Here is a 13639-nt window from a genome sequence, read left to right as displayed (position 1 = left end):
GTTGCTCAGTCCAGTCTCTCACTTTACCATCTCATTTTTGTGTCATGCATAAAATCCAACTATAATGTTTTATTGCCGTAACTTAGCAAAACTGGACGTTCTGTCCAGCTCGTTGTAGGTCCCACATTTTGTATGGAGGGGACACAGGTTATAGTCATAAGGGGGAAGCCCTCTGCAAGTTATTTGTCCCCCCATAAAGGCTTAGTGAATGACACATATTTAACAGAGGAATGGGACTAGCGGGTGGGTTTTATCTACATGTGTAAAATTCAAGTAGATCAGCAGTCCCCAATCTTTGCACCTTGGTGGTCTGGTCCGACATGGGGGGGGGGGGGGAGCTGTGAGTGGCAGGCGCACACATATGCACACTGCTCCATTGGTGAGAGTGGCGTGCGTGCATGCCTTCTGCTCGTGCGAATGGAGCACAAATCTCCACCCACGAGCAGAGAGTGTTCCATTCGCACGAATGGAGCCTCCCCCACAAGCACCCTTTTCTTGTGCAAGTGGAGCTTTGCACATGAGCACAAGCCGCCTCTGCTCAAGTGCCCTCCGCTCACGCGAGTGGAGCTTCATGCACGTGCGCCCTTGCCCATCCCTCACAGTTTCGAATAGGCCAAGGCCCAGTTGTGGGCTGGTGGTTGGGGACCCCTGATGTACATAAGAGCCACGGCTCCTTCTGCTGACTGCCAGTTCCCTGCCGTTTGGCAGTTCGAATACCCACTGGAGAAAAATATTGTGGGAGTAAGACACCCCTAAAGCCCCTTGGGGTGTGTGTTCTGTTACGATACAGCCTGTTGTGCCTTAAAATGGCTTCTACTCTACTGTACAGCGCTATGGAATTGTCATGGTAGCAGCTTCACGGTACTCCACAAGTGGGCTTTCTCTGGTAAGGGGGAAAATCCAACATTAGAAATTACATTTGGTCGGGACATTTCCCTCCTATAAATAAATCCCCGGACACCAGCTGGGTTATCAGCTAGTATGATATATGGCAGTATAATTCCTGGTGTATTATAAAGGCTGCTTTGTGTGTTTTGTCTAACCTGGCATTCATTTTCTAGCTGAAAGGGAAAAAGCCTCTGTTTGTGCAACTAGTGCTGGAAAATATATGGAGTCTCTACGAGGCAGTGACCAAGAGGTAAGAGATAAATCCTTGAACAGCATTTTCTTGGTTGGAAGTATTCTATGCCTACTCTGCATCATTCAAGAGACAGGTGAATTTTGTTACTGATTGTCCGTAAATATGTTGGTTTGGTACCTTCGGCTATTTCCATCTGAAAATATATATATATAATTAAGATGAGGCCCTGGTTAGTGGGTTGATCTAGCATCTCCAGTGTCACATTAATAAGTGTAACAGGCTAGTGAATTTAGAAGTTCCCTTTTGTTTTTCTTCCTAGGTTCAGTGGGAAGTAAATATCTTGTGTCTTTTCTCCCCCCCCCCCGCTCCCCCTGCACAGAGACAAAGAGAGAATAGAGAAAATAATCTCCTCTCTAGGACTACAAATTGCCGCTCGTGAATTACGCCACACGGACCCAAAAGTTCAGATCAATGCCATTTGTAGTCAGTGGCTACCAGTATCAGACGCAGTTCTCTGTATCCTTTAAGAAAAATACTGTTTACACAGCAAACTGGTACTGTATTGCCTCTCTTTCGTTTTACCTTTTGATTTTGATTTTAATAAGCATTCATTTACGGTAACTCTTCAAAAAAACAAATTAGTAGTGGATTGGCGTAACCAGCCATTGCTCATTTGCCTTAAATCACTTAAGTCATTCCTGGCCTTTTTCGTATCTTTCAAATTCCTTTCTAGAAGTATAGTAAGATTACTTACGTGATTGATTTTATACTTAGAAGATACCCGTGGTTTCTTATAAATGTTTGAATCATGGGGGGGGGGGGGGGGGAACCAATAAAAGGAGTCAGAATACAGTCCAAACAAAAACAAAACATTTTTATATATTTATTCCCGGGTGATTCTGCAGAGCTGTTCAGTTCTGAATTATGTTAGGATTTGATGGATAAGTATGAACTTTGAAAAAAGATTCTTATAGAGAGGCTTGCTCTTACTGAATAGTCCACATCGCCTTCTTCAGTGGTGAAATTCAGGTTTTTTTTTTACTACCGGTTCTGTGGCCGTGGCAGGGGAAGGATGCCTGCAATCTCCATTGCCACCCCACTCTGGGGCCAGCCAGAGGTGGTATTTGCTGGTTCTCTGAACTACTCAAAATTTCCGCTACCTGCAGAACCTGCTCTTCTTCCTTTTCACTGTCGCTGAAATCTCAGATTGCATCCCTGTGTATTCTTAACGCACTGATTAGCCATGGTTTGTGATAAACTGCCTAGTCCTCTTGAAATCCCCGCTGAGAGAGTGGAAAAGCTACTGTGCATTGGAGCCAAAACGTTTGATTCCCTGCCACAAGAAACGCAAGATCTAAAAGAGGGTGAGTACGCACTAGCAAGCTGAAAGGAAGTAAAGGAGGCAGCTTGGATAGCAATAAAATAAAAAAATAGTCTTGTTAAAGGATAATTAGTATCCCTAACTGCACTATTCTGCCATTTAACATAGAAAGCTCAAAACATTCTTAAAGATCCATCTCATCCTGGGCACCGTTTTTTGAACTATTACCATCTGGCAGACGGTACAGGATAATAAAAACAAGGACAAATAGGCTGAAAAACAGCTTCTGTCCCAGGACAGTAACTATCTTGAATTCTACTGTATAGTGCAATATTAATGCAATATCAGGGGTTTTCAATTCAATTGCATAGAATGTGAAGGATGTGTGTTTTTGTTTTATTTTTTTGTGTATAATCCACACTGAAGATGGCGTTTAATGTCATTATACAAGGTGCAGTGACAATAAAGTAAACTAAACAAACTATAACCTTCATTTGGATTTATTAAAGAATTGGCATCTACATATAAAACCAGAGACTCTTTTCGTTCAGACCTTAGAAAGAAATATAACTATTTTGTTTCACGTTTGCTTAGCGTTTATGAAATGCAGCAGTGAAGAAACCGCCCCTGTCGTCGTGTTTATATCCAAAATGTTTGCAGTTGACACTAAGACATTACCGCAGAACAAACCAAGGTGAGGACAACTCCCATTTCACCTCTGTCTGCTCCAGTGGGAGTAGTTGCTAAACCGTAATTTTCAGTGTAAATTGTTTTTCTTTGAGATGTGGCTGAGCTTATGTTTCCTTATCTGACAAGCCAAGCAGTTATTTTTAAGCTGGGTAGTAAATATAGCACAGACTCTTGCAATATGTCACACTTGTAACATTTGTCTATGAATTAAGGACTAATGTTTTATCATATAATGAAAGCTAGGTAACATATCAAACCGTATAACACATTCAGATGGTTTGTCTACATAACCGGTCTTTTAGATTCTAATGTTTAGATAGTTAAGAGAGCCTTGGTTTTCTTAATGTAGTTGACCGGATTTACTTATCCATATAAATCATAAACTGTGACTTACAAAGAAGAATTGCTGAATTAATGCACCTACACCAGAAGGGTGGCTCAGTGGCTAAGATGCTGAACTTGTCAATCAAAAAGGTCGGTGGTTCGAAACGGAGTGAGTTTTTAAAGAAGTTAAAACATTTAAAAAGATGTAATAAAAGGCTGCAATCGTTTCTGACTAGAGGACACAGAGAATTTTGACCACTAGATGGTGGCAATCAACTGTGGATTAAGTGACTCTTGAAACTTTCCAAAGTGCCCAACTTTCTCTTTCAGTTTGGAAAATTAGAAGTAGGATGTGGGACTGTTGTGTTTTTATGAATAAAGGTGGAGTTTTGTGGTATCAAATCAAGTACCTTTCTGGCCATATATTCTTGTGGGTGCAGATGATTTGTGGAGATTAATTAATTAAGTTGTGCCACCAAAGTAAGAGTTTTATTTCAATGCCTTCGTGGTTTTAAACTTCCACACTTGAATCATCAGTTTGAATATGACTTTGTACCTATATCTCTAGCTAAAATAAGGACAATTAAAGTCTTGAGGCAGAAAATAAGAGAGGTGCTGCTTTTCTGATCCTTCCAAAGACTTGGGAATCACTTAAAGTGAGAAGGAAGGACTGACTGGAGAAGAGCCTTATGCTGGGAAAGATTGAGGGCAAAAGAAGAAGGGGACGACAGAGAATGAGGTGGCTGGATGGAGTTACGGAAGCAGTCGGCATGAGCTTAAATGGACTCCAGAGGATGGTAGAGGACAGGAACGCATGGAAGAATGTTGTCCATGGGTTGGTCATGACTTTGCAACTAACAACAACAAAAAGGGATTTATAACACAATTTTCCTGCCCTCAAAACAGTGGGAAATGTTACCTCTCAATTTGCTTGAGAGAAGATGCTTAAGACTCAAAAGAAGGAATTGGGCCAAATGAAGCTCCAGGGCTTCCATTCACCCATCCCCGACTTCATAATTACCCTAATGCAAGTAATCCTCAAGCTACAACCACAAGTGAGCCCCAGGTTTCCGTTGCTAAGCGAGACAGCGGGTTTTGCTCTATTTTACGATCTTCCTTGCCGCAGCTGTTAAGTGCATCCCTGCAGTTGTTAAGGTAGCATCACGGTTGTTAAGTGAACCTGGCTTCCCTGTTGATTTTGCTGATCACATGATCCCTGGACACCGTCATAAGTATGAATCAGTTGCCAAGCACCTAAATTTTGATCACATGATCATGGGGATGCTGTAAGGGTCAAAAGAGAAGTGAAAAGCAACCCTAAGTCACATTTTTCAGGGCCGATTTAAATTTGAAGGGTCACTAAACAAACTCTTGTATGTCGAGGACTACCTGCCTTCATGTAAGCCCAGTTAGTCTATGTCATGTTCAGCGATGCACAATGAAATAAGGCCATGACATTACGCGGAATAAGAATTCAGTAATGCTGTAAGCTCTTTTTCTTTCAATATTTCAGTTTAGCGCACTCTTCACGCCTGCTGGTTTTTTTAAGCATTTCCATAATCTATCTCTTCTCTTCCTCCCACCTATAAAACTCCCATTATAAAACTCTTTGCTTGCTTCTTTATAAAGGATTCATCCTGAATCCTGGTCTCATCCACTGAGATCAGCATGCCGTGTGCTGTTTTATCCGTTCAAACGAACACAATCGGAATTTCGATCAATCCTCCTACTTAGGTGCCTTTTCAAACAAATCAGTGTCAAGCATCTCAGGTATTCAAATGGAATTTACATCTTTAAAACCGGGAATGCATTTCAAGGACTTCTCTCCTGCAAGCAATTTGTCAGTTCATAAAGCTGAAGCGTTTCCTCTTAAGTAGGCTCCAGCCGGAGTGTGATAAAAAAAAAAAAAAAACGGCCTTCGAAACAGTTAATATCGCAACTGTAAGCACCACTTTAAATCATTTTACGCTGTGAAAGTTTTATTGGAATTTATCACATTTTGCGAGAAGTTTTAAATTGTTTCCATTAAGGCAACTCTAGCATGTAAAATAATGGCTTTAATAACTGCTGTTTTAATAACAGCTTGGTATTTCCTCACCAGCTACTAATATTGATATATTATTATCGTTGCACAGCAACGTGAAGTCACAGCTGTCAGTTCGCATGCGCCAGAGCGCCTAAAACCTGATGACCGGCTGGCCGGCGTGCATGCGCACCTTGGAAACTTGACGACCAGCCGGCTGAGCTGGGGCGACGGTGCGCGTACCCACAGAGAGGGCTCTTCTGTGCCACCTCTGGCACGCATGCCATAGGCTCGCCATCACAGACCTAAGGCACCATAATGTATATATGCAGATACAAGCACATTGTATGTGTTTTATAATTGACAGGTGGAAATTTTGCCAATGCACAGATTTTCTTTTTTTCTTTTAAAGTTTTTTATTGAACACAAATTAAAACATTCGACCCTGTGTAACCATCCTGGTGAAATCTATGCCATCCATGCTAATATATAAAGTTATACACTGTAACCAATCTGCTTTTTAACATTTTATCTATTCCGCATTTACCAATATAGAAATATCGTATTTCCAGCCGTGTTGCTTTGGGTTTATCTTATACATTTTCACTATTATCGTTTCATACATAATTCTCGTCTCCATTCTATGAATCTTAGCCATTGCTAATTTTGGGTCTTTCCTTTTTTTGTTCCAACCATCGATAAAATTTATCCCAGATCTTATAATATTCTGATTCGTCTTTATTCTTCCATACCCATGTCAATTTATCCATTTCAGCACAAGTCAGAATTTTCCTAATTATTTCCCCTTGTAGAGTTTCCCTTGTTTTTTCCAGTTTTGGGCAAAGACCATTCTTGCTGCTGTAATAATATGTATTGTTAAGTAAATTACTCCCTTGTTATATTTATTATTTATAATTCCCCAAAGAAATAGTTCCGGTGTGAATTCTATTTCCTCTTCGGTTAGCTCTATCAGCCACTTTTGGATTTTCTGCCAATATTCTTTTGTTTTTTGGCACAACCACCACATGTTGTAGTATGTGCCTGATTCGCCATCATGGACCTAAGGCATCATAATGTATATATGCAGATACAAGCGCATTGTATGTGTTTTATAATTGACAGATTGAAATTTGGCCAATGCACAGATTTTCTAAGTGCCATCCAAGACATTTCGGTATGTCTTGGATGGCACTTAGAATGGATGGCATTTCGGTATTGGATGGCATTTCGGCACTGGGCACCAATAACCACTAGAACATTCATACCTGGTTGATGCTATACTGTAATGTTTCAGCTTCAATTTTCATACTTTGTGACCCTCTCCTTTCTCTTCCCTTTTATTATCCCTTGCTATTGCCAAATCCATTATCGACACTTTATTACGGTTATTATTCCTATTTACAGGTCATCTACTAATTTTAATGTTACTAACAAAGTATACTACCCTGTTTTCCCCGAAAATAAGACCTCCCCGGATAATAAGCCCAATCGGGATTTTGAGCGCATGCGCTGAAATAAGCCCTCCCCCCCAAAATAAGCCCGCCCCCAAAATATTGAAACACAGCAGCAGCCAAGAGGTGAGCATGCTCTCCGCCTCTTGCACCTCAAAAATAATAAGCCCTCCCTGAAAATATTGCAACACAGCAGCAGCCAAGAGGTGACCATGCTCACTGCCTCTTGCACCTCAAAAATAATGACCTCCCCGAAAATAAGGCGAAGTGCTTATTTTGTGTGTCAAGCGAAAATAAGACCCTGTCTTATTTTCGGGGAACACACTTACAGATATTTGATTTGATACTTTTGATTATCAATCTTATGAAGGATGTATATATTTATCGTCATCGTCTCTTTTGAATCACCGGGCCTGAAAATGTTAAATTTGTGCAGGCTAATTCTCATAATCTTTTGACTTCCCTGTCTAGTCCTTAGATTCCTTTTTTTGTAATAATGTCTCCCTTCCAGAGAGGTTCGACATTCCAAAGTAATAATAATAATAATAATAATAATAATAATAATAATAATAATAATAATAATAATAATAATAATAATAATAATAATAAATATTTATTTCTTAGCCGCACCCTCTCCCGAAGGACTCGGGGCGGCGTACAATAAAAACATATGAAATACATATCTAGACACGACATACATATAACAAAGACGTATACCAAGACGTGTACAAGGAGGAGGTAGGCTGGTGAATAAAAACAATTAAAATCACAAAGTTTAAAAACCCCTAAATAAATGACTAAAATTAAATTACCCAAATAAAAAACCCGTCAGGAGCGATATAGTTAAATCATATTTAAGCCAGGCCAGCTACTTGGAATAGGTGGGTCTTGATTTAATGTATGACTGATGTAAGGGAAGAACAAAATTCTTTGCGATTGCTGAATTAAAAATATTTTTAAAATAGTGATTTTAGTTTTCATCTATTTGTTACATGCTGGCTGCTAGACAGAATGGTCCGATTTTCTGAATCAATAGTAGTGACTGTAAGAACTGATGTAAGTTAGCATCTATAGTGGTTGACCCAATAGCTTTATTAAAGTTATTATCAGTGGGCCACTCTAATAATTTTGTTTCTCAAACTGTCCTTGCCAGCGTGCAGATCTGCAATTAGGAAGCTAAAGTAAACTTTCAAAACTCTCATTATTCTCCCCAAATGGCACACAGGCCTTTGTCGCAAGAAGAGATAGCGGAAAGACGTGAGCGGGCGAGGCAGCGGCGTGCTGAAAAATTAGTGGCTGCTCAAGAGTCGGCATCTGAGGGAATTGGAGGAAGTTTGATGGAGCCAACTGCAGAAGCAGGAGAGAATCGTGGTAAGAGAAAGATCAGGATTAAATTGTTCATCTGGGACAGAGGTGGGGAGCCCTTTATGACTCGTGGACTTCAATTCCCAGAGTTCCTGAGCCAGCCATGTTGGATCAAGAATTCTGGGAGTTGAAGTCCACAGGTCAGAAAAGGGCCCTTGTCCCCCACTCTTGGTCTAGGACAGGGGTCGACAACCTTAAACACTCAAAAGAGCCACAAAGGTCCTAACCGGAGCCCCCCGTTCAATTCTGGAACCAACCGGAAGTCCTGTTCCCTCACCATAGAGTCTCCTCCTAGTGCGGCATCCTTTTTCCTCTACCTGTCCTAACTGAAAGCCCTATCAATTGTGGAGCTGACCAGAAAACCCACCTCTTGCAATAGAGTCTCCTCCTGGAGCGCTGTGCTCCCCCCGCCCCCAACCGGAAGCTCCTCTCACAATTGTGGCGCTGACTGGCGACGGAGCCACAGCAGAGGGACGAAAGAGCCACATGCGGCTCCAGAGCCGCGGGTTGCTGACCCCTGATCTAGGACAGGAGTATCAAACTCGATTTCATTGAGGGCCACATCAGGGTTGTGTTTCACCTCGGGGGGTGGTGGTGGTGGTGTATGGATATGTCCAGGGTGGGTGTGGCCAGCTCAACGTCATCTGTGTCGGGGGCACCTGTGGTGGCCCGAGCACTCTGCCAGCAAAAACGGGCTCCCGAGCTCCGTTTTCAGCTGCGACGGCTTCCTGCCACCCTCTGCTAGCAAAAACAGAACTCGGGGGGAGGGGGGGCTGCCCGCGGTTCTCGCGAGCTCCATTTTCAGCTGTGATGGCCTCCTGCAACCCTCTGCCAGCAAAAACGGAGCTCGTGCTCCATTTTCGCTCGCAGGAGCACCACGGGCCAGTCCTTTGATCTTTCCATGGTCGCCCCACGGGCCAGATTTAAACACCCAGCGGGTCGGATTTGGCCCATGGGCCTTGAGTTTGGCACCTCTGATCTAGGAGATAAATGGTAACAGTAGAGGTCACTCTGGCAGTAGATATGAACCGCTGCGTTGGATTTTTAAGTCCACACATCTGGAAACTGCCAAACAGTGTCTTAAAGGCTGCTGGCAGCAGTTCCCCGCTAGTCCTAAGCTCTCGCTGTAATGCAACTGGCTTTGGGAACATTGCAGCATATATGAATCCATCGTGATAGCGTGTCAACAGCCAAATCTGGCGCACGGCAGATTTGCTGCTAGAAGTAAATTTGGGGAGCCTGTTGCCTCTCCAGCGGCCCTTTGAAGTGGTGGTGAGAAATAAGCCTCTTTTGTTTTACAGAGCAGATGGTTCCATGGCGCTTGCCAATAAATTTTCATAGTTTTGTTCCTCTTGTTGAACCTCCCTTGTGAGCGAACACTGTCAAATTCATTTGCAGCACCCAGGAGGAAAGAGAAATCTAGTTGGCTTCATATTATCGTGTGATGGAGGCACCAGGACGTAACTGGTCCTGTACCAAATTTGCTTCTCTTTATTGATCCGGATGCCTTGGAAATTGTAGAAATATATTGTTGCAATGTCCATCCAGTTGTGGATGAACTACACAAGCTAAAATCAGATTTTTCCCCCCAGAAATTTTTATTATAATATTTTTATTTTTAATTAAAAATGAAAATATTCTAATAAAAATTCCTGGGGGGAAAAATCTGATTAAACAATATTTAATCTTACTAAAAAGCATAACAATTTAAAAATCAATAACCAAGAAGAGGGGGGAACCAATTTTATACGTATTTATTTTATACTTACAAGTTGTTACTAATTTATCAGTGAACTCACTACTGTAATACCCCATTTCCCTGAAAATAAGACCTCCCTGAATAATAAGCCTAATTGGGCTTTTGAGCGCATGCACTAAAATAAGCCCTCCCCCCAAAATAAGCCCTCCCTGAAAATATTTAAACGCATGCACAGCCGGTCCCTGCAATTTCCTGGGGGAGGGGGAAGGGGTGAACATGCCTCACACGCCCTGTATGCACCTGCCATCCACGCGGAACGGCCTCATGAAGGCCGCTACTGCAAACCCTAGCTACCACGCCCCTTCTCTTCATGGCGGCCGCAAAAGGAGCAGTAGGCCCAGCAACGCTGATCCATGGGCCGAGGTTAAGGGGCCTCCTGCACCTCAAAAATAATAAGACCTCCCTGAAAATAAGGCCCAGTGCTTGTTTCGGGGGGAGATCAAAAGAAAATAAGACCCTGTCTTATTTTCGGAGAACCGCGGTATAAACAAGTTAGTATTGTCACGAAATTTCTGCCATAATAACAGACAAAGCTGCATCTTCCAATTAATGGGGAACATTGCCTTTTTCCAAACACATATATGCCATATTTCCGACAGCCATTCACCGACATACACAACAGTGTCACTTTTCCAATTTCCAACATGGAATATTATTCCTCCCATCAGGGGATAACCAGCTGCCCACTATTCAATCGGAGACCAATATCGTGGCTACGGAGAGAGGGGAGCTTGAAGCCAAGGAAGCTTTCGTTGCTTTTGCGAGGGTGTTCAGCGGTGTTGTGAAAAAGGGGCAGAAGCTCTTTGTCCTTGGACCAAAATACGATCCCGCAGAGTCACTGCACAAGGTAAGCTGCTGAAATATTATGTATATACCATATTTTTCGGAGTATAAGACCCACCTTTTTCCCTCAAAAAGAGGCTGAAAATCTGGGTGCGTCTTATACACCAAATACAGCATTTTCTTTGCCTCCTGAAGCCCCGGCCCTTCACCAAAATGGCCATGCAGAGCCTTTAGGAGGCTTCCAGAGAGCTCCTGGGGGCTGGGGAGGGCAGGAATGAGGGGAAAATGGGCCTTTTTTGCTCAATTTTGCCCCCCTGCCTCTAGGAGTATTCTATAAGCCTCCTAAAGGCTATGCATGCAATTTGTTTGATGAAAAACAGACCTTTTTTTGCTCATTTTTTTGGGGGGGCACCCCCCAGGAGCACTCTTCAAGCCCCCTAAAGGCTATTCATGCCTTTGGCGGGGGAAATGGGCCCGTTTTCACAAAAAACGGGCTATTTTTGGGAGGTTTGCAGAGTGCAAAAACCTTTTTTTTAAGAAAATTGCCTCTTGGTGCGTCTTAAATTCCGGTGCGTCTTATACTCTGAAACCTAAACTTTTCCTATTAGGATGGCCTCCATTTTTTCCTACCTTTGGAAGAATGTTTGAACATTAAAGTAGGAATACATGCTATTTGTGATGACTTGAATCGACACCAGAATTGTACTGTCTTCCAGAGGGCCACAAAACACTTTGCCCAGACAGTTGAGGACAACACTCCAAAAGTAGATGAAGTCCTTGTTTTGAAGGGATGTTTGGAGGTTGTAAGGGATCAAATGGGCGTTCAGGCCCTTGAAGATGTCAAAGATTCCTTTTAGCTCTTCCCAGCGGTGAAATTCAAAACTTTTCTCTACCAATTCTGTGGGCGTGTTGGGCGTGGCTGCACAACTAATTCGCACACAATGTAAAAGCAGCTGGACTTCACACATAATGGCTGGCTGGAGAATTCTGGGAGTTGAAATACATAAGTCTTAAAGTTGCCAGGTTTGGGGACCCCTGTCTTAGACCTTCAGCTCATGCTTCTGGCTTATCAAAGATTGACAATATTCCCCTTTCTCTCGCCATTTCTCTTGGCATAAAAACTCAGAAAATACCCTTGTGTTGTTCGTGTAAGTGACATCTGCTTTGGGGAAATCTTTGCTGAAATCTGCTAGAAATCAGCAGTTCTTGAGTGACTTGTTTTTCCCTCCCCTTTAGCTTCCTCTGGGATGTTCTCCGGGTGATACTCTACCACCCGTGCCTCATTTAGCTTGCTGCACATTGGAAGACCTCTATGTATTAATGGGGAGAGAGCTGGAGGAATTACAGCAAGTGCCCTCGGGGAATGTGCTTGGTAGGTGAACTAACTTTTTTCTGTTGTGTCTTCCATGAGTATCACACACTCAAGGCAGACGTTCTCAGAGCAAGCCTAATGATATCCCACAAACCCATGACTTCTTCATAGTTGAACACTCCCTTTGGATGGATAGGATAAATAGCTCCACTGCCCCTCAGCCAGAAGGCTTTCTGGCATGTTTTAGCCATGAAAAATCAAGTTGTTATCTATCACTATGTATTTTCTATTATTTGCATCTCATTGGCTGCAACCCCCCCCCCCCCTCAGCCTCTGATGCAGAGCTCTCTCCTGAGCCTTCCCCAACCTCCAGGACTGGCCCATGTTCCTCTCCAACCTCCTCACTGTCCGACTCTGGCGGACAGTCTGGAGGTTGGCGGGCCACAACGGATATTCATCATGCCTTCCGGAACCAATTAATGTTTAAACTAAGGTACCATTGTAACTGGAACTGATGTCAGAGAGAATTGGCTGCTTGCTATATAACCCAGGTTTTCTTGTAGCATGTCTGTTTTGCCAAGGAATTCTGGGGACTGTAGTCCTAACGCATCTGAAGGACAGGGGGCTAACGTAACCTGTAATTGAACAGATAAGAAACTCTAAACTTGGCTAAATGTCAACACAAGCACTGAAAGTGATCCAGTTCCTTATATACCATACTTAATGTGAATTGTGTACTGCGTTTTTCATGTCTGTTGTTCTGCTTTATGTATTTTAAAAGTAAATTTTTACTTTCTTCTAAAAGATGTGGGAAACTAAATTTACCTTCCAGCTCCTTATTTACCATGGAAACTTGAAATCCTTTCCAGATGTCTTTTCCCCCCAACCCAGTTGATTTGAGAACGCTGTCTTGGAAACCATATGATTCTCATTTCTTTTCATCAGCGTTAGAGCAAATTATGAATATCAGCATGATTTTATCAAAACCGGTTTTGATTAGATATTTTGCGGGAACTTTGTGCTCTTAGTAGCTTTATGTTTTTTTAAAAAAATGTATTGGCTGAAATTTGGATTTATGAGACCTTATAAGTGATAAGGGATGCGATGGCTCAGTGGCTAAGACGCTGAGCTTGTCGATGAGACAGGTTGGCAGTTCGGCGGTTCGAATCCCTAGCACCACGCAAGGGAGTGAGCTCCCGTCACTTGTCCCAGTTTCTGCCAACCTAGCAGTTCGAAATCACGTAAAAATGCAAGTAGAAAAATAGGAGCCACCTTTGCTGGGAAGGTAACAGCATTCCATGCACCTTTGGCATTTAGTCATGCCAACCACATGACCATGAAGACATCTTCGGACAGCGCCGGCTCTTTGGCTTTGAAGTGGAGATGAGCATCGCTCCCTAGAGTCGGAAACAACTAGCACATACGTGCGAGGGGAACCTTTATCTTTACCTATAAGTGACAGATTGTCTTCTTGCATCTCTAAAAAAAAAAAAGATTTTGAACATTGTCTTGTAGTTTAATGTTTTAGAG

The 13639-nt window shown here is 42.5% G+C and overlaps 1 protein-coding gene across 1 annotated transcript in view; it reads left to right on the top strand.

The window, feature by feature from the left end:
• EFL1 (elongation factor like GTPase 1) overlaps positions 1 to 13639 on the top strand; it is a 55780-nt gene that overhangs the window by 7411 nt on the left and 34730 nt on the right. Inside the window, exons 9-15 of the mRNA XM_081965237.1 lie at positions 1062 to 1138; positions 1461 to 1597; positions 2323 to 2445; positions 2997 to 3096; positions 8116 to 8261; positions 10683 to 10861; positions 12034 to 12169. Coding sequence (XP_081821363.1) covers positions 1062 to 1138; positions 1461 to 1597; positions 2323 to 2445; positions 2997 to 3096; positions 8116 to 8261; positions 10683 to 10861; positions 12034 to 12169 — 898 coding nt within the window. The remainder of the gene's footprint in view (positions 1 to 1061; positions 1139 to 1460; positions 1598 to 2322; positions 2446 to 2996; positions 3097 to 8115; positions 8262 to 10682; positions 10862 to 12033; positions 12170 to 13639) is intronic.

This window comes from Natrix helvetica, assembly GCF_964273705.1.
Source record: "Natrix helvetica genome assembly, chromosome: 12".
In the NCBI taxonomy this organism is placed as follows: domain Eukaryota; kingdom Metazoa; phylum Chordata; class Lepidosauria; order Squamata; family Natricidae; genus Natrix; species Natrix helvetica.
The sequence above is the reverse complement of the archived record's forward strand: the minus strand, read 5'-3'. Positions and strand labels throughout refer to the sequence as shown.